Here is a 26,283-nt window from a genome sequence, read left to right as displayed (position 1 = left end):
GCAGGTGCTTGAGCTCCACTAGTTCAGCACAGCACAGCCCCTAGGATTTGTAATAACACTGATGATTCCATGGTATTTGAATAAATCAAATGACCAAATACCTGCTGAATGTGACATTCCCAATAGCCTCAGCTGTGTTTCGTGCTGAATAGCTAATGTTAACATGCTAAACAAGATAGTTTCACATGATAAACATTGTACCTAAGAATTGATATGTTGTGTCTAGGTAGATTCTGAGCTTTATAGGGGTTGAACTGAAATCTGATCCCCAAATGAGGAAAGCTTTTATTTTGACCAATCAAATGTGAGTATATATGAACAGAGATTTGTACAGACTACCTTAAATCACACTCTGTGTTATCACTCTTACCTGAGGGAGAATATGAAAGAGGAAAAGGAGAAAAACAATCGGGTGCAGCTGGTAGACAGTCTGTAGTGAACTGGAGGGGGGGCCCTTTAAGGTCCCTTAAAACGCTCCTGTGTGTCACAGGTCACCTCCTTAGCTGAGGCGGGGGCTTGTTCCAGCTAAATGACCTCCGTCTCTCCTTGTTCAAATCATATCGAAATCAATCACAGTATTTTTTGTTACAGAAAATTTCCTGTCCTATCCACCACTCCTATCTAAATTTCCCACGGGATTAATAAAGTATCCTTCTATCTATCTATCTATCAATCAAGTCACATTCACCCATTCACATACACATTGATACACCTCTTTTATAGCCTGCACTTTTTCTACTATAACTATTTCTATTCTGGCCGTAACTTGCCCAGACTGGAGGCTCAAACCACGCTCCTTCAAGTTAGTGTACGACCCGCTCTACCTCCTGATCATGATGTTTTTCTTTCTGAAACATTGCTGTCCTCATATGTCTGTTGTCCCTGTTCTTGAGGGCAGCTTTGCAAATATCATTTATGTTTTGCAATAATGCATTAAACGAGATACCATAAAATGGTTTGCCTTTCGACATTCATTAAATTTAGTAATCAAAATAAAATATTGAATATTAATATAAAAAATAATAATATTAAATAATAACTTAAATTGATTAAAGTTAGCTCAGGGCACCACCCTTCAAAGGAAGGGAAAAGATATTGATTAAGTCTCATAAAAGTATTTTGAACTTTGATAACAATGAAATTAATAACTATAACCAAAACTACCATATAGATAGTTAGCTAAGTTGAAGGATATAGAGTTCTTGACAGTTTATAGCAGGGTTCACTAGCAGGTGGACCGCGGTCCGGACCCAGAAGCCGTCCCATACGGACCCGGACCTACAGCTAAAACAGAAGGTTATGATTTAAAACCTGGCGAGGCGCTTCTATTTGTAACTGGTGCAGCTTTTGTAGTCTTTACGGTAGTGGTTTAGCAGATGAGGAAACGCACAGACCAATTGCATGCGAGTTAAGCCATCCCATGTGCTACTCAGCAATCAAGTCTGCGCATTCCAGGGGGTTAAAGGGGACATATTACGAAAATTCCACTATTTTAGCTCCCTGTTGTTTTGGCAAAATATAGAAATATAGAAATATATAAATTAGTCAGAGATCACTAAAGTCATTACATTTCCTCCTCTGTGGTTCACAGCCAGGACAACACAGCACTAAGATAGAACACATTCATTCATGAAAGTTTTGTGACTTTCAATACTACAAGTAAAATAAAGTTATTTGCTGGTCATCCTCTTCCATTATGTTATAGTAATGGTAAATGTGTTGCATGAATGTATTTATTATAACTTTCATACAACAAAACTGAACACAGAGGCAACAATGAATTTATCATATTGTGACATCCTAAACTTAGAGTTTTCCTCTCTTGGCATGTTTAAGATCTTTTAAAATCAGTTTTCATAGACCATGGCTTTGCTTTTTATTACATTTTTTTATTCTCATTAGTTTCACCTCAAACAAATACAGTATATAGACAGAAATGTGTTAAGCATTTGTGTTAAACTGCTCGTTTGTGGGACAACCCAAGGACTGAAAACTCTCCTCTCTTCAAGCTGGAAAAAGAAAAAAAGAAAAAATATTAGTATATTATACCATGTGAAGTCCAGAGTTGTTGTTGACATCATTACCTCTGCCAAGGAAGTTATGTTTACCTCTGCTTAGTTAAGAGCATTACACAAAAATAACTGAACAAATTACAATGAATCTTGGAAGAAAGACATGGTATCGGTGATGAAGAAACGATACCATTTTGGTGCGGCTCCAGGATCTATTTTTCACTTTCTTTAACATTGTGAGATATTGTGCTTTTCAACATTTTTCTCAGACAATAATTCATGGATCTTGATGAAACAAATCTTTTTTAGGTGACTGATATGTCTGTGTGTGTGTGCAATTTGGTTATGATCCAAATAAAAACCCAGATGCAGTTAATTTAAATGTGGTTTCAAAAGGGATTGATGGTTCTTTGTGGAGTTACTCTATGTTCTCTACTCAGTGCCATAGAGCCTCTTAAGAAAGATTCGGCCAATTAAAGACATTATTACTTTTTGTGGTTGGGTCAGAATGTTCTTGTATCATCATGTATTGTTACCTGCAGCACAAGTGTAGATGTATTCTGTCTCAGCCTGGTCACCTGAGAAAAAGAAGAACAGAAGGAGAGATGGATTTTTGAAAAATATAACCTTTCTTCATATATGCTTGATCTGGTCTCTGTAAAGGGACTTAGGGTTTGTCTGTGTGAGTGTTATATTTACTTGGCTGGTAGTAGTCATACATCTTGACCACGGCTGGCTTCAGGTTCTGCACTGGCAGCTCCTGGATGAGACGTAACTTGTAGTTGATGGGTATGTCCTTTGGTAGCTGTTGGTTAAAAAGAAAAGACAGATGACACAATTAGTAATAATCAGAAAATACTTATCTCTTGACCCTCACTGTGAATTCCTCTTACCTCCCGGATGTACACCATAACATGATCCTCCTTTTCTTCAACACGATCCACCAGCAGGGCCCCTTTGAGCTGTGGGGGAGAGGATAATCAACTGGGTTTCTCAACAATAACGGATGTAAACTAGTCTAAGTTACAATAATAAGTCACCTCCTTCAAAGACTGTGGATCTGGGACAAAGCCAGAGAGCATTTTGATGTCCAGGATCACCATGTTTGTATTATTCTCTTTTCCATGATATCTGCAATAAACCATAAAGATGTGAAGTCCCATACCTTCACCATTCTCCTCACAGTTAGGATATGTTGGAGCATGTTGGCATACCGGTTCATCCACCGTCAGGTACACACTGTTATTGTTTGACATTAGTGTCACTTGTGGGAGTAGATTACTTACAGACACTTTAGCAACAGACTGAGTTTGTTTTTGGCGCAGTCAGCCTCTGGCTTGACCTCAACACTGAAGGATGTGACTTCAGTCGGAGTTGGGATGTTGTAGTTAAGACTAATCTGAGAAATAGAGAGACAAGGGATAGTATAGGATTCAAAATACTGAAATAGAATATCAAGAATTTCCTTTCCTCAAATTTATGAAACAGAACAACCATGTTGTATTCAAGGGAGTCACCTTTACACATCCAGATTTTAGGTTGTTGTATTAAGGGCTGCTGCACACTGCAGGATAATCTGGATGATTTTTGACCTGATTCACCGCTTCTGATAATTCCGGGGGCGTTCAGTCTATGCTGATTATCTACCCAAAAAAACCTGAAGTGTGATGGTCATGCAAAATGATCTTAGTTCTGTCATGTTTAATGGCTTTATGTAGCATCAAGATATTTCCCAGGTTGTAAGAGTTTAGGACCACCTGGTCATGTCATTAAATCAAAATCCAGTTATTTGAATAGTCAGACCTGCTCATTTATTTAAAATGAGAAGCAAAACTCTCTGCATACAGACACCACGTATAATTGGAGATGCAGCACTTTCAGACTATCTGCACTGCTACTGTAAGCCTGTTGAGGTGAGCATTTATCCAACAGAAGCAGTTATAGCTCCAGTGTTAACTGACCTGTATTGAAGCGCACGCGCTGCCCTTCACCTTCACGCTGTACTTTCCTATCACGTCCTGTAGCCTCTTCTCCTGGTACAGCAGTTTGTTGTCCCTGTTCACATCAAATGACAGCTGACCACTGGGGGACTGGACCATCACTGTGCTTGAACCGTCTGGACTGAATACCAGAGTGGAGTAAAGAGCCAGAGCCTGAAGAGCCACCACTGTGTCCTATAAGACACATAAAATACTTTATGTTACTTCAAATCTTTACACAGACACATAAATCACTTGTGTTAACACATAGAGCAGGAAGAGGTGGAATGTCACCATTAAAAAGTAAAAGCTGACAATGGTACATGGGGCATGGTGAAAGTAAACATGATTTCCACTTTATCTCGATATGGAATTAAACTGAATTTCATTTTTTTAAAGAAAACCTATTATTTGGAATTTTACAGATGAGATAGGATGTAAAATTCTTAATCCTACTTACAGTCTAAATTATAAACTAATTTATGTAAATACAGCATTTAATTGCACACATACTATCACACACACACACACACACACACATACACGTGGACACATGGTTTTCACGGGAAAGCTCTGAGCACACAGCTAGTCAATGAACCATTCTTCTGTTTGGCTTGTACCTGTGTGGATGAGAAGCCTCCATAATAGTTCTGCTGACCCGTCAGCCATCTGACAATGCGAGAGGTGTAGCCCAGGTCTTCAGCACTGGGCGAGGCACTGAGTTTGGCCAGCATCACATAGGAGCTGATCTCAACAGACAGAGAGGCCGATGTTTCTGTTGCTTTCTGAGACCAATGGAGGAAACCCCCTAAAACACACTCATCCAAAAACATACAGGCATAAGGTCAGGTACAGTGACAGTAAGTGAAGGCAGAACGATTTCCTTGAGGAGGACGGCAGCTTGCCTTGTTTGTGTCCAACTTTGTCAAGGTGCGTCAGGAGGTGAGCACGGGTCTCCATGTCTCCTGCCAGGGTAAAGACATACGCCAACAGAGCTGTGGTGTAGGTGTTGCTGAGGTCATTGGCGGACTCCTTAAGGCAGGACAGGCTCTTCTTCACCACAGCATCCTGTAACATATATTTTAGATTGAGAAAGTATGTGCCAATAAATAACAATAATAAAACTCAGAATTTAGATATTGTCACTATATATATTGTCTTCAGTCCATCTTCAGAACCACTCAATTAAATAATGAAGAAAGATACAGAAGTAGCTAAATAACTACCAGTGTTGTAAGGCACTACAAAGACAGGTCATTATTTTGTGAGGCCTACAACACAAACCAAAAGAACTGTTTGACTGTAGTTTTTTTAATCTGAACTCTCCATGAGGAAATGTAGCCATTTTTATAGTTAGGTTAGGTTTATACATTGTAATAGTGGATATTATATTGTCAATTGTGAATCAGGATTAATTAAAAATTGGATACTAACAGGTTGGCAAGTGGGAAAATTTCTGTATTTAACTCATTATATTAGTAGAAACAAAACTATTAATAATAAAAGGTTAATTCAGTTTAAATGTGTAAAACTTTCTTTGAAAACATAAGCAGTTGGTGAAACAATCAGAGCTTAATACTGTACTGAAACAGATGCCATAAAATGGGAAGCATAGAGAGACATTTATGTATTTTAATCACAAAACAGTTTTGTTGTGGCTGTGTCGAGCAAAGCCACCAGATTTAAAATCTGAGGTCGTCATCAGCTTGTTACTCAAGTCAAACAGTAGAGGTGTTGTTTCCACCAATATGCATATTGCCAACACAATGTGTGATATCACTTTGTTATCTCATGGTCAATATTACTATTCATGCACTATAATACTTTAATAGCAGCATTGTCAGCATAGAACAGGATTAAGTGATTGACCCCTTCACCCTTTTTGGCATAGAGGGGTGCTTTCATCAAATAACTCTTTAATTAAAAGAAAGCTAAAATTATTTGTTTTCTTAATCAGTGGAGAGGCGATTGGTGCACATATAGGTTTATCTTGTAATTGCGAAGTTTGGAGTGAAACAGCATGAGATAATTTTGGGGAGGGAGTTTACTCACATCAGTGGACGAATTCATTTCCAAGAAACCGGCAGTGATGTAAGCAGTAAGCGTCACTTCATCAGACACACCACCCTGTAGGAAGGGAACAATATTCACATATCACATCACTGTGTGTGCAAGGCACAGGGACCCACTTAACAAATATGATTTTGCGCTTGCAGCCACATTAACTTTAATTCAATTAAACAAACGAATTTCACCCACACATTGTCAATAAAGTACAGCAAGATATTACTCAGTGATAAATTAAAATGTCTACTCTTTAATTTCAAGTGATATTATTTTAATCACAATGTACAGGTACAAAAAGCTCACCTTCATCCTGTTGTTAAAAAGTTTTCCTGACTGTTCAAAACAGCCATTTTTACGTTGTTTTTCCTCCAGCCAAGTTTTAGATGATTCAATATTCCTTGGGTCAATGTAGATGAACGATTTTGCTTTGGCAAAAGATCTCAACACGAAAGCAGTTAGCCTGAGGACATCAAAACACAGTTAGACACTGACAAAAGGAAAATAAGGAGACGCACTTGTTCTGTATCACACTTCATGATACCGAACATAACACAATATGGTATAGGTCATAAGTTTGGCTAGGTCATGCATAAGGTACCAACTAGTGCAGGGCCCGTTCTAAACCTGCCTGTTTGGAATGGCATGTTCTCTAGTTGTTTGTTAAAGCTCTAGAGCTACTTCAGAAATATCCCTTGTCATTAGTGAGTCCTTCTCAAACAGTTTTAGAATACACTGTCAATTTTTATTGTTTGTGTGCTGGACATTTTGTGCAAAGCGTTTTATAAACAGTCTATGGCGAAGAGTGAAGTTAGAAAACTTTGTGTTCATGCTACCTGGTTTATCTGCAATGAAGATCATGAATTCAATATTTTCGTAGAATATTAAAGTGAATTTGATTGATAACTGTTACTTTGTGTTTCATAGAAAAAATTATTGATTTACTAAACTGCTGTTATTTATTTATACATCGCATGTTAGCTATTTCAGAGGTCTGAAACAATCTTTTCAAAATAAAAGCTCTTTAATTCAACTTGATATAAGGCATTGCAGCACCAAAACAAACTTTGTACTTTAACTGTTGTTGTCATGATGGAGATCAGCACCCACAATCCGAGATAGAGGAAGAAACATGATCAAATGATCAAATTGATCTGGCAGGACAGATATATTATTGGCCACAAACTGCAAGTTGGCAACGACAGCTGTAGTTTATCTGAGGACTCAGATGAAGACATGATCAACTCAGTTCACAGACTGCATGTGTAATAATACACATGCCAAGTGTGATGCGTACAAGATGAACGGTTCCCGAGATATGTGATCCACATACAGAAACACAGACAGCTCTGGAATAAGTATGTAGATCAAATAATTCTATGTACATCAGTTATTTCTCACCAAGTGTTCCCTGTTCCTGATCCAAATGTGCTGTAAGCTCCATCAATATGTTTGTAGTTCAGCTGTCTCTGGTAACCTATGGAATAAAATAAATAAAATTTTATAAGGGCATAATGATTCACACCAGTCCTAGATTATTCAGCTGAAGCTAACTGAGGCTCACCGCTTGACAGGAAGTTGGTAGACTTCTCCATGATGGCCGGTGTCAGCTGCTGTGTGTTTTTCAGGTACTGGAGGATGTAGATGTTGGGGGCCAGAAGCGCCATGTTCTGCTCACCACATCCATACGGCATCCTAAGCAGCCCATCCAGGTTTTTCAGGGCTCGACCCAGGATGTCGCCTGCACAAATACAGTGATTCCCTAAACATGTTAATGACTTGACACACTGATATAAAACCATGTTAACAAGCTTCAAACACAGCTGATACAGAAGGCCATGCACTAAAGGAGTTTTGGTCAATGTCCTTATTTCTGAGGCATCAAGAAAAAGGTGAACTGTTAACTCTGCAAAATGAGTTCATCCGTTTACCCAGAACTGATAGTGAGGCACGAGCTGATCCATCGATCACATTCTCAGGGAGCTGTAACTCTACTTCCTCTGTCAAAGCCTCTCCTGTGTACGGACAGAGAACAACCACCTTAGAGACAAACTCAAGCCACGGTCAGGATCAAAACAAAGACGTCATTCAGATTTATGAACAGTTAGTGGTTCCTGAATCATAGCAGTTCTGAGAAGCAGTAAGATCAATACAATGAAACATTGGTCTGTCTTGAAGCACAACAGTTCAAATATTACATTCGTATGGACAAAATGTATGAAATGCATTTAAGTAATGACTTTTGATAGATTTGGAGATGCTCTCACTAAACTTGTCCGAAAGGCCACATACCAATGTATGCTTCCTTTTTGCTACTGGTGGTCTACTCACCTTTTGGACAGAGCAGCAGGTTGTGGGTCTTTGTCATTTCAGCTCCCTCAGCCTGAGAGGGAAAGAGATAATGGGAATAATGAGTATAATGAATAATGAGAGTTGCAGAGTTTCCAACTTGTATATATTTTTTTAAGGCTTTCCAATAAAGACCATTGCTATAATGTATTAAAGACAACTACCTTAACTATGAGTGGTCGGGTGACCAAGTCGATACGGCCTCTTTCTGGAACGCTCACAATCTCATTGTCACAGGAAGTGTGAGATGCCACAGCCTCAGCACTCACCGACACATTCACAACCCCTTTGAAAAAAGTTGATTAAACCCTGTTTGAAACTTGATTGACAATTATCTCACTTCCAATAAATTTCAAAAGTATTTTGCCGCTGTGATGGATTTCCCTGATTCCACAGAGATTTAAAAGATGTGGAAACAGGCACAGTAATTCCACTACCCTGGCAAAAATTTGGATGAAAGCTTTAAGCCTCACCTAAAGCTGTAGGGGACATGTTCCACCTGAGGGTCAAGCGCTCATTGCCACACAAACAGGATGTGTACTTATCACCAGAGAGGGGGGTGAGGGTGTAATCTAAGGAGTGTGCTGGCGTCACAGAGACCTGTTCAAGAGACACAACAATATATTTTAAAACTCCTGAAGTGAAGCAAAATGTGAACAAACCCTCAAACTGCTGCATGTTTGGAGACATACAAACCTGATTCCACGTCTCAGTCACGTTGATACTAATAAAATTAGGAATAAACCAAAATGCAGCCGTAACCACTGTTGATCTTCAAAATGTAGATCTTGCATTATTATATATATATTAACTGTTTAAATGAGACACATTTGATGCTTGTTTAATTAATAACTAATTCGTAAGGTGTGATGTACATTCATTAGTGTACACATGAATTCAATATATATTAAAGGGCATCATCAACATTGCACTATATGTGCAGGATGCCCAAAGGGTTTCCACAAATGTGTTAGTGAAGTATTTTGAATCTCAATTGTTCATAACAGTTATTAGAAAAAAAAATTGCAATCAAATTAAAATTTCACCATGAATTTGGCTACATAAAATAATTTCAACAACCCTGCAAAACATTCTCTTCAAACTATCGCTTGTGTTTTGTTCCAATTCGTAAATGTTTGCAGGCAAAGACATAAGATCTACTAAACATCAGAAAGTTAATGTTGTCATTATGATGCTAGATTGTTGCCATGCAGACATTAGTTTACAGGCTTTTTAAAACTTCCTTTACCATGATGCAGCTGGAAAGGTAGTTGAAGATGGTTGCCTTCAGTTCAAAGTGCTCCCCCCGGATGATGGAGTAGGGCATCGTGAGCTCCAGGAAGAAGGGCTGGAAGACGGTGATTTCTTTACGAGGAGCCAAGCCAAAACCCTGAGGGGACAAACAGAAAGCCTCCGTCTCCCAGGTGGTGATGGTATCAGGGACAAGGAGGGACACATCTTTCGTCCCGGATGCTCTGGATTAACAAATACAAAGACACACAGATACTCTGAGCTGGAAAAACTTGACAAAAAACATGATAAATTTGACGATAAAATCGTCATTGCAGATAAACCATGTAGGATGTTTTCTAAATTTCCTCTGCACCATACAATGTGTATAAAAAAAAGTTCTGCAAACAAAATACAAAAAGTTGACAGTATGTTGTAAAACTCTTTGAGGCGGACTCATTAATAAGAAGGAATAATTTTCTGGTATAATATAATATAATAAACAGTTTGCAGGGAAAAAGCAGAAAGTCAGAAAGATAAAAGATAAAATCCAACAATGTAATAACGTAAAGTCGAACTAATATCCGATTCATATACAAGCTCACCCAACTTCCACCAGGTCCCATATCCAAGTCTCAGGGAAGAAAGTACGGACGGTCTCTATAGCTGGAAGAGAATTCTGTCGGGTAAAATGACCACCTGGCCCGGCCATTCCCACTCCCATTCGGGAAGCTACAGGAACACTGTCATATAGAATATCTGAAAAGATACAAAGAAATATTCAACTGGAAAGACAGCAGTAACCAGTGGTAGGATAACGTAGTACATTTACTTAGTGACTGTACTTAAGTACATTTTTCATGATGTGTACTTTACTGAAGTAGATTATTTTTGTATGTTGTAATCAATGAAAGATCTGTATCTCTGAACCAATCAGGACATGCAGGAAAATGGATTTGACCAGCCATTATGATGAAGAGGTAGATGGTTGAGAGAGATGGCAACAGATTTGTCACTGGAAAAGTTTACCAACATTGTTAAAGGAAAGAAGTATGGAGTCCTGTCATTTCCAATCTTAACAATGGCGATGTGGCTAATCTCATGGATCCAGAGGATGATTAAAAAATAAAATAAAGAGAGCGGACTGCTGGATGTCCGGAGCGTTGGGGAGCCCTGTTAAGTATTAAATTGCTAATGTGTACTATCATTAGTTACTTATAATATTGTGTTTGTATTATGTGCTGCTGATTGTCATTATTTCCTTTTTCCCACTATTAGATATGGGGTGTGTCTACAATATTGTTAATTATTTGTGGAAAATAAATAAATAAATGTAGGAAAAAAATAATGATGAATAGGTTACACTCAGTTTGTACTTTTACTTTCAATAATTTACAACTATTTAAAAGTAAAAACTAACTTGTACAAGAAAAAGTAGAAACAATAGAAATGCTAATGTGGTCGTCTTACTTTTACTTGGGGTTATTGTAGTTTAGTGAAATGTTTCAGTACTTCCTCAACCACTGGCCGTGACACTATGATTTGGTTTATTGCACCTAATCCAGTATGTGTTTCTTAAAAGTGCAGAACAGTTAGCATACTCACGATGGCCACCTTCGTGGTATTCTTTTCCTCTGAAGTTGAGGCATGGAGGCATACGGATAAACAAGTTTGTAGCCATCTTCATTCCAACGTTCTAGATATTCGAACAACATACAACCATTAACTGCGTGTAAAAAACAATTAAACTCTTTATATGTCGGTATCTGTATGTGGATTTACCTGGAAAACTGTAAACGCATCAGTTCTCTCAGAAGGATGTGGATGAATGTATCTTCTTGGTCTCACCCGCAAGCATTCTACTGCATCATGTACATCATATGGAACATAAGACGCTTTGGAGACAGGCAACAAGTCAAAAATCTGTAAAGAAAAAAAGATTGAAAGCTTGAAACTGCTGCATGAAGATCTGATGACTGTATTCGTGGATTTTGGGCAGCTCCATCTCAAAAGGTGGTTGTCAAGTACAAAACACTCGTTATCTACTACACGATTGGTATGAGATTGTTATGGTTTTCTGTTTGTTGTATTACGTCTGAAGATAGGTCACTAATCAGCTACACTATTTACCCCTGAAACTCCAAAAGCGTTTTGTGGATTCAAACACAATTAGAAAATGTCCCCTTCTGGATGAACTATCCCTTTAAAGGAAACATAATTAGCATTGAACTGCATTAAACAGCTATGTTACACTGGTGGTAACAAGTGTACCTCCCTGGAAGAGGGACAAGAAAAACAATCAGAACATAAAGCCATAGCCTCTGGGTAATTGATATTATTAACGGTGGAAAAGATTTTGTAGAGGAAAACTAGAATAAAACTCCAGGATGTCAGCATCTATTTGTAGAGGAGCAGTTACCTTGTCTGCAGTCAGGCCCTCCCCTGGTCTCATGATGAGGACGCTCTGGTCGACAGCGCTCACTCCACACAGGGAGTCTGGTTGGGCCTTCAGCTGCATGGTGGTCTCCTCTCCTGGGACTGCTGAGGATGGAAGAAACTCCAGCGACACCTGACAAACACAGAAAACACACATCCCAACATCTGGACTTTATTGGAATGAGACTATAGCCTATTGACCTGTTGGAGTTTGCTGTATAAATGAACTCAAGTTGTCTGTTGTCATTTATTTCAAAGCTTGATCAAACTTCAGGAAAGATGTGGAGAGCTACAGACTTGACTGCTGACAGGGGTTATTGTGCACTTTAATACACATTACAGTTTGGGAGATGACAACACAATATGTCTGGTTTGTCACTGAACTCAGGTAAAAGTAATTAATCTGATGTGAGTGTGGTTTCTCTACATAAACACATGTGCCATCTACAAGTGCCATCGAGATAATTGATTTATTGATTCATAAATTCTCATTGTGGCCTTTCAAATCTAATTCTCTGTTTGATTTTTATTATTGGCTATAATCTAATAAGAAGCCTTGTTTTGATCCGCTCCCCTTTGCTCAAATTCTCTGTCCTCTCCTTCTATAGGACAGGGCTGTATATGTAAAAACACACAAACTGAGCGGTAACATCCATATCCTTGTGGAAAGCCTTGGTACATATCCACATTATGTAGCAAACACCTTCTACAAATGAATCTGACAAGCGTAGCTGGTGCCTCAGGTTTTCTTTGATACTGACCTTGTGACTGAAGCACTTCTCTACGGAGAAGTCAGCACTGTTAGCGATCACAGTCTCACTGGGGAGGACGGCGTAGGCCAAGACCTGGACTTCTGGCGCCATTTCTGGATGCACATTCAACTCAAAGGATATCCCACCTATAGTCACTAAAAGGTGAAGTTAGAAACAACAAGTATCATCTACATGTCTCCATGTACTATAACAGGAGTAGATGTATAATTTCATTCCATTTAAATCTCAAATATACGATTTTCCAGACTCATAATTAAAGCCGGTCTCTGCTCACCTGGAAGGTCTTGAACTTCAATGTGTTTAAATCCTTGCATGATAATGGCCCCTCTGGATAAGACCTAGAGAGTTCGAGACAAGATGGCCGAATGAATGAGTCATGCAAAAAAACAAAATACATTTAGAGATTACATGAAGAGGCTTTTTTTTATTAATTTAATGAACCTTTATTTATTATCGAGATTTATTGAAGGAGGCCCTCATTTGAATTGATGTAAATTGAGGGGATTCAGTAAAATATACATAAACAGATAGAGTGAATAAATTAACAAAGTAAATATGATGCATAAAGAATACAAAACATAATATAATTCAAGTAAAACCAATTAAAGCCATTAAGAAGATACAGCTAAATGTCTGTCAAGCATGAATTAAAATTCCCCTGGGAGAACTGAAGGTTTAATTTTTAAGATACTTTTCAATGAGTTCCAGGCAGTAGGCGCAAAGAAACTAAAAGCATTTCTACCAACCTCTGTTCAAATGCGAGGGGCCTGCAAAGGAAGCCATTCATTTGAACACTTTTGATATCTGAACTGATTCTTTAGTTCTGATGTCAAAAACTGATATGAATGTCATTTTAAAATACATTTTCCATGTACATATTTCTGTGAAAAACATCTTCTGATAAGCTGAGAAATAGTTCACCGACAACTCACCAGGTAGATCACCATTAAAGAGGCCCCTTTCTCTCCAACGACAGTGTATTTGATGGAGATCTCTTCTTTTGTGTCACAAGACAGTGGATTTGTCTTCTTCACCACCTCCAGGGAGCTGACTGTTTGGGTGTCAGCAGAGGGAGGCTGGCTCATAGACACTGTGTGTTGGCCAGTCTCGTAGTATCGAGTTCTATAACCAGAGTAGCCCAGTGTTGGTTTATTACTAACCTATATCGTAGAAAAGAAACCAGATGAAGTGGAGGAATACATTGGAAAGTGAGTTCAGTTATCATAGAAAAGCTAAATGTCAAGGTGAAGACACAGTTCTTGTTGCAATATGGCCACTATACAATGGTGCACCCATGATCCGCTGCTGTACTTTTAGAAAACACCTTAGCTTCTCACTCTTGTGCCATGTTGTCATTGTCATGGAGGTGTTTTATGTGGCTGACGAGTTATCTCCTACTTACGTGCAGGTTGATCTCTCCATTGAGTTCAGCTGTGGAGAATGAGAAAGTGGCCACACCATCGCTGTCAGAGGTAAGATTCTGCAGCAGACGTGAGGACCACCTGACACCTTCAAACAAGTAGACCTTCATGTCAGCTATGGGTGTATCATTGAAGTGAACCACTTTAACCTGTTAGGGGCAGGGCGTTGTGTCAGTGAGGATGCAGATCGTTTTCGTCGAATGACAGTGAGGACGTGAAGGGAACAATCTGCACTTACTTTTCCTTCCACATTTGATCCTTTGTCATAAATCTTGGGTGTGTCAATGAACATCAGCTTTCCAATAACATATGAAATCTGAAGTCTCTTCATTTGTTGGAGGGAAATACCTATGAAGAAATCCTCCATGTTACAAGGATGTATGCAACATGTTGTTCAATAAAATGTACTGTATAAATTTGCTTCAAAATATCTCTTTGATGTATGAATAAAATATTAAATATTACAAAGACTTGCCTGTCCCTTCCTCTTCCACTTCAACAATCAGATCCAGGTAATCTTGAAGCACCTTTTGGTCGAGTTTTGTGAAAGTTGTCATCTTGAAGTTAAAAGAGGCGCAACCTTTCTTTCCCGTCTAAAATCACAAATGAAATAAGATTAGATGGATGTAATTCAAACTTAAACTCCTTTTAGTCGTTCAGATTTCACCTTAGTAGTTTCTCAATATTTACAGTCTGAGGGTCATGCTCTTCTCAGACTACTATGTTCTGCAGACTGACATTACAGTTTAACCTGGAAAATGTTCAGAGCATCAAAGTAACGAACCTGGTAACCATTAACAAATGACATTGTAATTAACGTGAGTATTTAGGACTGAAACTGCCAAAATAAAAAAGGAATAAATAAATAAATCATTTAAAAATATCAATAATAATCTTATACATAAATAAATGCACAATACATACAGTTTGAAACATGAATGTAATATATAAATATATATATATTTTTTTATAATTTCACAATTATTTATTTATGTCCCTTACATCCACTACCATCAACTGGCGGTAGGAACAAGGAATATCCTCCATCTTGTCCTATGTTCTAAAAAGGGAAAGCATTTAGTTTAAAAAGGTAAAGAGGTAAAGATGTTTGAACTACTGAGGGGGCCAAATGGCTTTCATAGCACTGCCATACAAGCAAGTAGCCAGTCAGATTTACCTTTAGCCTCAGCGCACCCTCATGTTCCGCCTGTATCATTGACAGGGGCATCGTTAGGCCTGTTTTAGGGCTGAAGCCCCCCCAAATAATTATTGGGATTTTTAAAAAATTTTTTTAATTAAACTATTGTTTTACACATGGACAAGTTATTTATAACTCTAACATGCTACATATCTGAGTGCGTTTCTGGTTTGTATGTTTTCTCCCCCTTCAAATTACAATCCAATAGCCTCTAATCATACTTAACAATAAAAGACCGGGCACTAGGACCTTGGGGAGTCTGCATCGCTGCTGCGCTGGCTTTCTCACTCTACCAAGTAAAGGCCAACTTATGCTTCTCCGTTTTGACGGACACGGACAGATAGGACCGCCTTCTTTGCCGTGGAACGCCTTCTCTGGGCCTCTCCGGGGCTCCTCGGAGAGCTTTTCGTGCAGCTCTGATTTTTCTTACTACACGTCGGCATGGCGGAGAGCCCACGGATAGCCCTTGGCTGTGATTGGTCCGCTAACGCCAGGATTTCGGGACGACATCATTTCCGGACCTCAAACTTCCTGTTTCATTCCCTAAATCACAATAAACCGACAAGTGTGTTCAGCCAGCGGCGTTGTCGGGCTGACGGTGGCTTGTTAGAGCACTTAAGGCATGTGTGTACAGTAACATACGGTTATAACGAACTTGCATAACGGGGCTAGCGGGCTAGCCACCATGCTAAGTGCGGTGGGAACCGCTGACTTTAATCCCACGGCTGTCATGACACTGTTTCTCAAACACCGTCAGGTGAGAAGCAAACAATTGGTAGTAGTTAGTATCGGGTGTCCGTGCTGACTGTGTGTGGAAGCTCGGGGGGAAGCCAGCTGCCTCCGTGTAGCTTCAAGCTGTTGCAGCTGTTGACTTAGCAACGCAGTTTGGAAACAAGACCGGGGAACCGCTGCGCTAAGACACGATAACATAAGCATTTTGACCCGCTGGGTGTCACTTTATTTCAGCAAAAACTGTTGCGTCATCAACAGCCTTTTTCTGTTAGTTGCCATCGTTCACTGTGTGTGAGGAGCCGGGAGGACGTAAATAAACCAGCGTGGACTTCTTCTATATACCTCATGAGGTAGGCTTCTCTAAGCTCGACTTCCGTTGCGCCAACTACTGTTCTGGCGGTGAATTGTTTTCAGAACAAAAAGGCTCGTAGAACTATAAATCAAAAAGTGTAACGGACTCGGAGAAGCATATATCGGCCTTAACGTCTCTCATCAAGACAGCAGGATTACAGCCAAGGAGTTTAGCTCATAGTAAATGATGTACGGAGTGAAATTGTAAGTACAGGTAGTTACAGAATGTGGAATCTGTAGTTGTTAACGATTGTTACACTGGCAGGTCCATTCTCCATCCATTGTGTGTGGTCCCTTTAAGAATTAGGATTTGGGAGTGACGCGGATATGAAAACTAGTATATCCGTCTTTCCTTTACAAGCAGGAAAATGATTTCTCTCTATTTGAGAAAAGTTCATATTTGTGTTGACAAATTTAACAATGACCCTGAAATTCTGTCACTTCTGTTATCTTATACTGAATGAATGCAAGCAAAGATACAGAGAAAAATCACACACTTTCTGATTGAACCAATCTATGAACTGTCTGAAACAATGGATATCCGCAGCCCCAAATGAGCGCGAAACCATTCGCCATCCTTAGAGGCTGAGCCCCCCCTTTCTTTCAATCCTAGAAACGCCCCTGATCATTGATAACAAGACCAAAACACTCTTCCAAGAATGCAATCTGCATTTTCATTTCATTTTGTTCAGTATTTCTGTATCTGTATGTTAATGAGATGGACGGGGTTTACTCAGTCTTACGCTGGCATATAAAAGTAAATAAATAAATAGATATGGTAAATAAAGTAAATGAATAAATTTATATTTGAATGAAGTACATGTCACCTTACCCACACTGATACACAGAAAAACACAGTTACACTTTGCTCCTTGTTTCTGCTGAGAGATGATTCTGTCCACTCTACCTCCTTTGTCTCCTCGTAGCATGGGGGTGTTATGTCAGGAAGTCCCTCTGGATTATCAGGAGTAACTATAGCAACATAATAGCGACTAGGAGGTCGGCAGACCTTAACTTTGACACTCCCTGGCACAGGTTGTCCATATGTATACCTACGAAGCACATTGTTGAGAAGTAGACAAAAAAACAACTGGATCTTATTCAGAGTTACAGTATTTTGAGAGTACACATGTGAAGCAAAGGATTTGACTTACTTTGCACATATTTCAGCGTTTATTTCTTCCTGCTCAATACTGACGACATCATCTGCCGTTATTTTTACATCAAATTTAGGCAAAACTGTGGATGAAATATGGTTATTACACATTTGCTACATTGCGGGTAGATGGAAATGGTTTCTTTTTTTCTTAAATTGCCATAACTTACCATATTTCTCGACCTTGAAACTGTGATATATTTTACCCTCGCCAACGGTCACAATAACCTGGTAGGTTCCTTCCTGGGCCTCAGAGTTCAAGGAGTAAGAAAGTTGCAGTATGCTGCTATCGGCTGTTTTATTCAGCCACTGTGCAACTCGGTTATCATTAGAATCCTATTTCATAAAATAAATGGGAAGGAACATGTGTTTATGACACAAAATGAAACTCATGTAAAGGGATGTCACAAAGAAATACAGCGCTCAACATGCTGCTCATTATTTCATATTCTCCTTCTGATCAAATTTAACCCAACTATAAGCCCACACTTCAACTACATACAGGATTATTTTTCAAACTACTCTAAAAGCCTTAGCAACACACTGTCCAATTACGGACACTGTATATACAGAAACAAATGAACATTTCATTAACAAAAATATTTAATGTCGTCAGACAAGACATTTTCTGTAAAGGTCGATTTACTGGCATTGAATAGCTTTTCCTTATCATTGAACACTGGTTGACAACCACAGATTGAATAAAGATTTTTCATTCATCACAACATATTGACTTGATATAAAGGGCACATATTTTAAACCTCCCTGGGATTTAATTTGAGCTATTGGTACCCCTAATATGATATCAGTGGTTTGAAGTAAAAAAAACTGCTGCAATGTGTATTTCTATGTCTTCTCTTCTGCCTCTCTCTGGAGCTGCGGGCAGAATAGGCTGTTTTCGCATGCCTCATTAATTATTTATGAGCCCCTCCTCAGAAGCTGGACTGGTATCGGCTGAATGGGGTCGCGAGAAGATTGCGATTCCACGATGACATCACACACGGAGAGGAGGTACGAAACGTAACGTTCCTGTAACATATTTCTTAGAATAGACTGAATGAAAAAGTCTGTGGAGAGACTGTTTTCATACATGAAGTGTCCCTACTGATCCCTTCAAGTCATTAGGGATAGTAAAAGCCCAGAACATATATTTTGCACAATATGGGCCCCTTCAAAATGAAAAAGCACAAATATGTAAAAAGATTTAACTTTCATCAATGTTGTTACAGTTGTTCACTTGTAAACCCTCTTGTTTCAGTGAAGCCAAATTTGATAGGTTGGTTGCCAAATCTTTAAAAGTTTATTTACTCTTAAAGTTTTAAAATTTTGAAATACTCACAAAACATTTTGTTGGCTTGTTTACTCATGGGGTACTTGATGATTTTGGGAGGTTTACATTTTACCAATATATTCAACTCCTCTAACTCCAGTATACAGTGTATTAAAGTGTTGGGCCAGAGCCCAGCGGCTGGATACAAGACACAGGTCAAAGGTTACCACAAAGAAAATCTAAACAAAGGCCTGTGTAAATCAAGGCCTTGTGGAACATTCCTATCCACCTGTGAGTACTTTTCCTGGCAGTTTCGAGAAACCCCAGCAGGTTTCAAGGCCCCCGCAGGAACACGGAACCCCTGCTGGGTCTGAAGAGCTCAAAGGGGGGGAGCAACCAGACACTGGAGCCGAGGGTGAACAAAGGGTTCTTAACTTTTTGGAGGGAAACCATTCTCAAGCAGGCTCAAGAATCTCCCCCTGGTGGTGGAAAATGTTCTGGGAATGCCTTGGAACCCCCGCTGAGTTCCAAGCCCCTCCCACTCAGGTCCAGCTCTGACACTCAATTGGCTTAAAGCCAGCATCATCCTATGACCAACTCCTCAAGGAGGAGGACCTCTCAGGTAATTTAAAAGCCCTGGTACCCCAAAAATCGCTGCCATTTCCTGCTCTCTGAAGACGTCAATAGACCGTTCCCGGTCTAGCTAGATGATTTTAGTTGCTAAAGAAGGCAATAACCACAAACGTTTGTTTTATTTCCATTTTAATTTATTTCTTTATTCAGTCGACGTTTTATTTTGATAGGACTTTTTGTTATTTTAACTTGAAAGAGATCGCCAAAGGAAGTCCACTCGCCGGCCGAGATCACAGACTTTCTTTTTCACGATCCCCACAACAGCGCCACAGCTGTTAATCCCTGCAGGACAAAGCATCATTCTGTCGCAGAAGAGACTAGGCCGAATTCCGTTCCAAGAGCAAGAGAAGCTCGCTCTATTCGGCCCAGCGCTAACCTCCGTTGTAAACACGAGACCCAACGGAGCCCGCTTAAGAGGCCAGGACTTCACTCATCTGTTTCCAGGAAAATTCGCCGTTCGTGCAGGCATCCTGAGGTTAACAACGAGATTCACTGGACTTCTGGAAAATCCGCGCCACGCGCAAGCAACACCGCGAAGGTCACAGTAAGAGGCTTTATTGTCTGGGCAGAGACTAGTTTAAATACTTAGCGTGTCATGTTTATTTGAGTGTGTTTGTTTGTAGATCGCTGATCTGTTTTTAGCCGTGTAACACGAGGGAACGATGTGCCACTTCCGGTTCCTTGTTTACATTGTCGAATGTTTTAAAGTGCCTCGCGCCGTGACAGAGAGCCTCCGGCAGCACTGTTATCGTCCGACTAAGTTTGCAGAGACTTAACCTGTTAAAAGATCGGTGCACAACTCTAATTTGTGTACTGAGTGGTGAAGTCACTGTAGCTGGTCTCAGACGATGTTTTTGATGTCTCTCTCTCTTTCTCTCTCTCTCTTTTCTCCTAAACCTGTTCCTTACACACGTCCCTACACTACACCAATATTTCATGTGGCATAGAAAATTCTAGATTTAAAGAGCCTTAATACATCTCGACGCCATTCGGCACCAGAACCAGGAGATAAGAAATCTCTTTGTCTAAAGTTCCTTTGTGCAACAGGCGACCGACCGCCATCTTGTCTTCGACCTCATGTCGTCACCGGGGTCATAAACCTCCATCTTGAAAGTACATGAACGTAACATCTTGATCCTGGCCAGACTACGTCACCACGTGATCTCGTCATTACGCCATAGCCACTCCCCTTTCTCTTTAGACACACACACCCACACACACATACATAGAGACACAGACAGGCAGACACACGCGACCACACACACACACCAGTATATACTCAGTATTACATGTGTGACCATTGTGATAAGTGCTGCTGCTGCTGTTGCCATCTTTGAAATATTGGAGTTTGTTAAATGAAGAATCATTGAAATAACATTAACTTTATTTCCCCTTTTTAATAAATACTTTTGTAATTAAAGTATTTGTATTTCTGTGATTATTTGTACATGTGTATGTGAATACAGCTGGATTACTATATCCTGTGCTCGAACTTAAAACCCTTCATGGTTTATTATATAATCATTAATATTAAATATTGAGATTATTAATTTAACTTTTATCACTTGAGACTGATAACTATAGTTTGACTAGTTGGTCCCTGTAACCAGGGTGGTGCCCCGCAACGATAAGCAATAATTACAGATTGTTTCATTCTTAATTGATAATTTTATTGTTTTCATTAATTATTTAACCATTATTAATGGATAACCGTATCATTTCTAATTAATTATTTTACTATTCTTAATTACTAGCTTTATAATTTTTAATTATTTTTAATAAATAATTTCTATTTTAATAATCATTTCTAATGATTATTAATAATTAGCCAACGGCAAATCTACTACTACTATTGCACAACAAAAGTGTGAGTGTATTATAGTGTGGATGTTAGACTTACCTCAACTTCAATTATATTGTACTGCAAGAGAAGAAAGAAAGAAGCAAAGAGAACTATGTTGAAAGGCAGGTTGCTTTACATTGATCTCATCAGGCATTGTCCTAATCAGGGTGGGTAGGAAATCAACAACACAATAGTATTGAGCAGCTAAAGCTCTGATGTGTCGCTATCAATTATCTAATGTAGAGACCGATTTTATTTTCTTCAATAACATGTTGTGCTATGAGAAACTAGTGTTAGCGGCCTGCAGGTCTATAGACTCCGCAAACAGAGTCCTGCTTGTCCTATTGACCCTTCATCAGGAGCTGACTGATTAGAGATATACAGTAACTGGGGTTAAAGGGCAAATCTATGTCTGTCACTTCATTACTTTACTGATGTTCAGTTTAACCCATTCTGCCAAATTAAACCTGCACCGTTGTCACACAGAATCACTGATACTGTAGCTTGTGAGTTGAAGTACTCACCAGATTATTGGTGGGTCTCATCCTGCTGTCAAGTGTGACGACTCTGAAATGCACTGAGAAATTCAAAGAGGTTACATGAGGCTTTTGCTAAATATCATATCCGGCCACTTCAACTGCGGTCTGCACAGAGCTGATAACGTAACTACCAAACCTGAGATTACAAAAAGAGGCTGGTACTGTTTGGCTTTAAAAACATTCTCTCTGTTGTCTCTCTATTTTTGATTCCCTCAGGAAGCCTCCAACACATAAGACCCAACTTGAATTGAAATGAAAATACCAGAGTAAAATTAAAGCAAAACGTGATAAAACAAGATAATATGTATTTTCTTAATTGATCTGTCAGATATTTAGTCTGTCATCGTAGACCAGGTGAGTGAGCCAGTTGTTTCCCATCAGGCCCTGAGGCCTCGACGAGTATCTGTCGTCCCTGAGCCCAAACATTCCGTTGATTTTAAAGGAGAAAGCTGTCAATATCTGATATACAGCATATTCGGCACAACAACATAGATCATTAGATCAAAATTACTTGTTTGTCCAGGGAGATAGATGGGTTTATCTGTTTGGACAAACGTCATCGGTTGGTAGACAGTGGCCTTGACTTTCCTCACTTCTTTTGAGTAAAATGTTTTGCCTTTCAACTCCACCTCAAAGTTGTACACCTCTTGATTCTGCACCAGGGGAACCTGTGAAAGAAACATATTTTGTAGGCACCAGGAGAACTATGTGTGTTAATACTTGACAAATTAACATGTCTTTTGAATCAAAGCCTTTCTCATGAGCTGACCTTAAAATCAACGCAGTCATGAAACTCCTGACTGGAAGATTTTTTCAGAAGGGTTGTGTTCATTTCAGCAGAAATCAGAGTGATGGTCATGTCCAGAGTCTCGTTGGGCTTCAGGAGACTCGCACAAAATTTGGTTTCAGCTCCAGCCTCAAGAACTGCAGGGATGGCTACCATGTAATGCCTATAGACACAGAAACATAAACACATGCCATTGGGAGGCCTGTCACACTGGATCTCAAACACAGGGAACACCAACACAAACCTTTGTAGCGAATCAACAAGATCTAAACCCTAGTTTGAAAAGAAAAGTACACAAACACACACAAAAAAACACAACAGGCAAACTTACGGTCCTGCCATGACTTGAGCGACACACATGCAGCTCAAGAGGACACAGAGTGTCCATGTCCACATCTGAATCCCAGGATGACCCATGACTGACTGAGATGATCCTCACAGTCAGCGTCTGTTAAATAGCTGCTGATACAGAACCCCCGCCACCCCACCCTCCGAACACACACACACCCACACACAGACATATGCCCACACACATATCATGCAACTGCTCTATTTAATTTCCAGTAAGTCTTGACTCAAAAGTCAATCATTTATAGACTTAGCGTATAAGAATGTTTCTAAAGTGATATTTCACAGAGGGTTGACCTGAGAGAGCTGACAGCCTCTGCTGTGGTGCCATTGATTTGATGTTTTGTGTCTGGAGCTGCTATCCTGAATCGGGTGTTGCGATAAAATGAACATCTTTATTTGACTGTCAGCATGCATGTTAGACCAAGAACCTCTAATTCATCAGACTTCTGTGCAGAGGATTTTTCCTCATCAGTCTCACTACTGTTAAGTCAAATAAAGTCTAATATTCAAAAACTATATAAGATCTAAACCATAAAAAGTTTAAAAAAAAATAGGTTCTGCAGGACCAAATTATAACAAGTGCAAAACTAGAAAGGATCTCACATCATTTATAAAAAAGATTTTACGTTGTGATGAACACAAAGCAGGAGCTGGAACGTCAGAGCAATATTCTAACTGGGTGCAGATGTTCTAAAGCTATTATATTGTGTGTTATAAGTGTTTATCTCGTAAATTTTCCTGTAAATCATTGCCAGAGATGTTGTTGTATTGTAGAGTTTATTCCATCATTTTTTTGGCCTCCTTTCCACTGGTCAATCAGCATTCACTCTCGGATCAAATGACGCTGCTGTAGATACAGGTTCATGAGTGATGGAAAGGTGATAAGTGGGTGAACATGCTAAGATAGCAAGACAACAAGGTGAGAGAGCATCTCAATTGTTGGTGTGTTTGTGACATAGAACATGACACACTGGGGGGAAAAAACTGAAAGACAAACTCCTCTGCTAGCAACGCGTAAAAGAGTGAATTTCCTTTTTAGTGTGTTTACAATTACTTAAAAAAACTGCATACATCCACTAACGTTGTTGTAAAAGAAGGATACCACAGCTGCAGGTATCCTTGTTGGGTTCTGCAACGTTGCCCTTTACCCAGCAGGGGATGTTTGGTTTTGGCATGCTAACCCCTCTGACTTAGGTCAAAGTGGAAATTTTTCACCAGTAAGTAAACCTGTGGACTGATAAAGTCCTCGAACTTTGCTGATGGATTACAACACACAAAGCGATGTGCGATTCAAACTATTTGTATGTGTTAAAGTCTTTATAAAACATAGACATATATATGCAACTGAAATGAATATGCATGCAATTCATGCGGGGACTGATTTGTATCTGTATGAATCAGTCCCCTTCTGTTCGCAACTCTCTGCAGCTGATTCGGCATATATGACCTGGAACAGGATCAAGTCTGATCCAGGTTACACTAAGATACAAGTACATATCTGAAGGTAAACACCGACTTTGATGACAAAGTCTTCAGATCAGTCTTCATACACACTTGTAAAAACTTTACAATTACGCAATTAAAGCCCCTGATCTGAGCTAGCAAACACGTCCTTTTTGACCCATGCTCTACCGTTGCATATAGTATCTTCTGTTCAAACATGAAGTTAATTATTGCAAAAGAGAGAGAGCACAAGTACAGCCTATTTTTTAGTAAAAGCAGATGGGTGAGACCAAAAACTAAACCGAACACGTTGTGCATGCCTATTGGATTTGGATTTTTTTAATTTACACTCACCCATAATATCATTGAGGTCTGCAGATCAGATGCTTCTGGAAGTCCTGAGAATGATATCAGGCCTTTTCGGTTGTTTCTCCTCCACATGAGGACCTCACCATAGTCTCTGGCTTTTTAAATGAGTTGAAACTTGTATTTATGTGATTTTATTTTACTATATAGTTTCTACTTTATTGTTTAATTTAATAAAATGTATCTTCCCTGTCTTGGCTCCAGAGCACTTTGGTCAACGTCTATTCATGAAAAATGGTTCAGGCTGTGGGCACTGCTGGTCAAAACAGTTAAAAAGCCAATTTCAACTCAACAAATCTGTGCTTTTAATCCATTTGTTCACACACACAAGGGCAAAGCAAACCTTAATTCGATGCCACTAAATGCAAAACGATAAATGGTAAATGCTGCAACCTAGGGCAAACAAAAAGTAAACTAACATTAAACTAACTATAAGGTAAGACAAGAGTGGTAGCATTTCATCTCGGCTGTCCGTAAATTCCCATTGTCATGTGGAGTTTGAATTAATGGCCAGTCTTTCGTGCTCTTTCCAAGACGTTTCTCCTGTGAAGCAGCAGCAACAGCACCCTCTGCGGGTTGCAAAGAAAATTGGATAAAGCTTACAGCATCTGGTATTCCCAGGCGGTCTCCCATCCAAGTACTAACCAGGCCCGACCCTGCTTAGCGTCCGAGATCGGACGAGATCGGGCGTATTCAGGGTGGTATGGTCGTAAGCGAAGGAGTCCAGCTTCAGTACCTTATTTATACATGTGAACCACCACCATCATGATTACTATTGTTGCTTTGTGACCATTGAAGCTGGTTTTTATTGTTATTTAATGTTAAGGAAATAGAAGCTCAAGGTGCGTTTTTTTTTTACAATGTTGCAAGAAAAACAAATCATTACAGTTTTCAATAATTTCCTTCAGTGATAATGTCACGGTGTCATACACTGTTTCTTCTTTTGATGGTGAGTAAACTCGCTGCTCTTTCATCCTTCTCTCCAAACAGGACATTTTGAGAATGATATGTTACTATTACATTTATAAAGTAGTGGTTGGAATGTCAAAAGTCGTTGGAATGTTCACTCTCTTTCTTCAGTGATGATGTGTGTGTTCCATATCCAGTGTTGTGCAAGTTCACACCTCTCATGAACTAGTTCAAAGTTCAGTTCATTTAATAGTTTAAAGGTGGAAAGTGAGAATGAAAGACATAACTTGTTTTTTAAAGAAAATTGTATCCATCACTACCCCTTGCCTTAAACTGTACATGTATCAATTCCTAAAATAAATGTTTTTTTTTTAATTATTATTATTATTATTTAATCTGTTGGCTGTGTGTGCCTGCTGATCATCTGGACCAACACCTCCT

At 39.3% G+C, this 26,283-nt stretch overlaps 1 protein-coding gene and 1 non-coding gene across 2 annotated transcripts; both read right to left on the bottom strand.

Annotated features, from left to right (window-relative positions):
* Window positions 1–1,868: 1,868 nt before the first annotated feature.
* Window positions 1,869–23,251, bottom strand: LOC128440871 (alpha-2-macroglobulin-like). Its single transcript, XM_053423713.1, has 36 exons — window positions 23,105–23,251; window positions 22,756–22,936; window positions 22,498–22,654; window positions 21,972–22,024; window positions 21,505–21,525; window positions 17,872–18,037; window positions 17,700–17,784; window positions 17,453–17,597; window positions 14,740–14,857; window positions 14,503–14,612; window positions 14,246–14,413; window positions 13,776–14,003; window positions 13,118–13,181; window positions 12,832–12,977; window positions 12,054–12,203; window positions 11,417–11,557; window positions 11,240–11,330; window positions 10,240–10,393; window positions 9,654–9,879; window positions 8,878–9,004; window positions 8,569–8,690; window positions 8,387–8,438; window positions 7,987–8,070; window positions 7,620–7,796; window positions 7,457–7,532; window positions 6,362–6,518; window positions 6,044–6,118; window positions 4,897–5,059; window positions 4,612–4,799; window positions 3,974–4,186; window positions 3,299–3,411; window positions 3,053–3,143; window positions 2,906–2,974; window positions 2,712–2,817; window positions 2,549–2,590; window positions 1,869–2,009 (listed from the first exon to the last, which is right to left on the bottom strand). The coding sequence occupies exons 1-36, from the start codon at window positions 23,188–23,190 to the stop codon at window positions 2,005–2,007; spliced, it is 4,350 nt and encodes a 1,449-aa protein (XP_053279688.1). The 5' UTR covers window positions 23,191–23,251; the 3' UTR covers window positions 1,869–2,004.
* Window positions 23,252–25,529: 2,278 nt separating this feature from the next.
* Window positions 25,530–25,648, bottom strand: LOC128440974 (5S ribosomal RNA). The gene has a single exon (XR_008338679.1). It is a non-coding gene; the product is annotated as a 5S ribosomal RNA (ribosomal RNA).
* Window positions 25,649–26,283: the final 635 nt, after the last annotated feature.

This window comes from Pleuronectes platessa, chromosome 5 (assembly GCF_947347685.1).
Source record: "Pleuronectes platessa chromosome 5, fPlePla1.1, whole genome shotgun sequence".
In the NCBI taxonomy this organism is placed as follows: domain Eukaryota; kingdom Metazoa; phylum Chordata; class Actinopteri; order Pleuronectiformes; family Pleuronectidae; genus Pleuronectes; species Pleuronectes platessa.
This window is presented reverse-complemented; position numbering and strand designations above follow the sequence as displayed.

Excerpts from the sequence above, each read along its gene's own strand:
- LOC128440871 (XM_053423713.1), bottom strand. The coding sequence starts at position 23,190 with ATGGGTCATCCTGGGATTCAGATGTGGACATGGACACTCTGTGTCCTC. Across the intron at positions 14,858-17,452 it reads GCTACGAGGAGACAAAGGAG|ACGGGAAAGAAAGGTTGCGC; the intron begins GTAGAGTGGACA and ends TTGTGATTTTAG. Across the intron at positions 10,394-11,239 it reads ATACCACGAAGGTGGCCATC|ATATTCTATATGACAGTGTT; the intron begins GTGAGTATGCTA and ends GTATCTTTTCAG.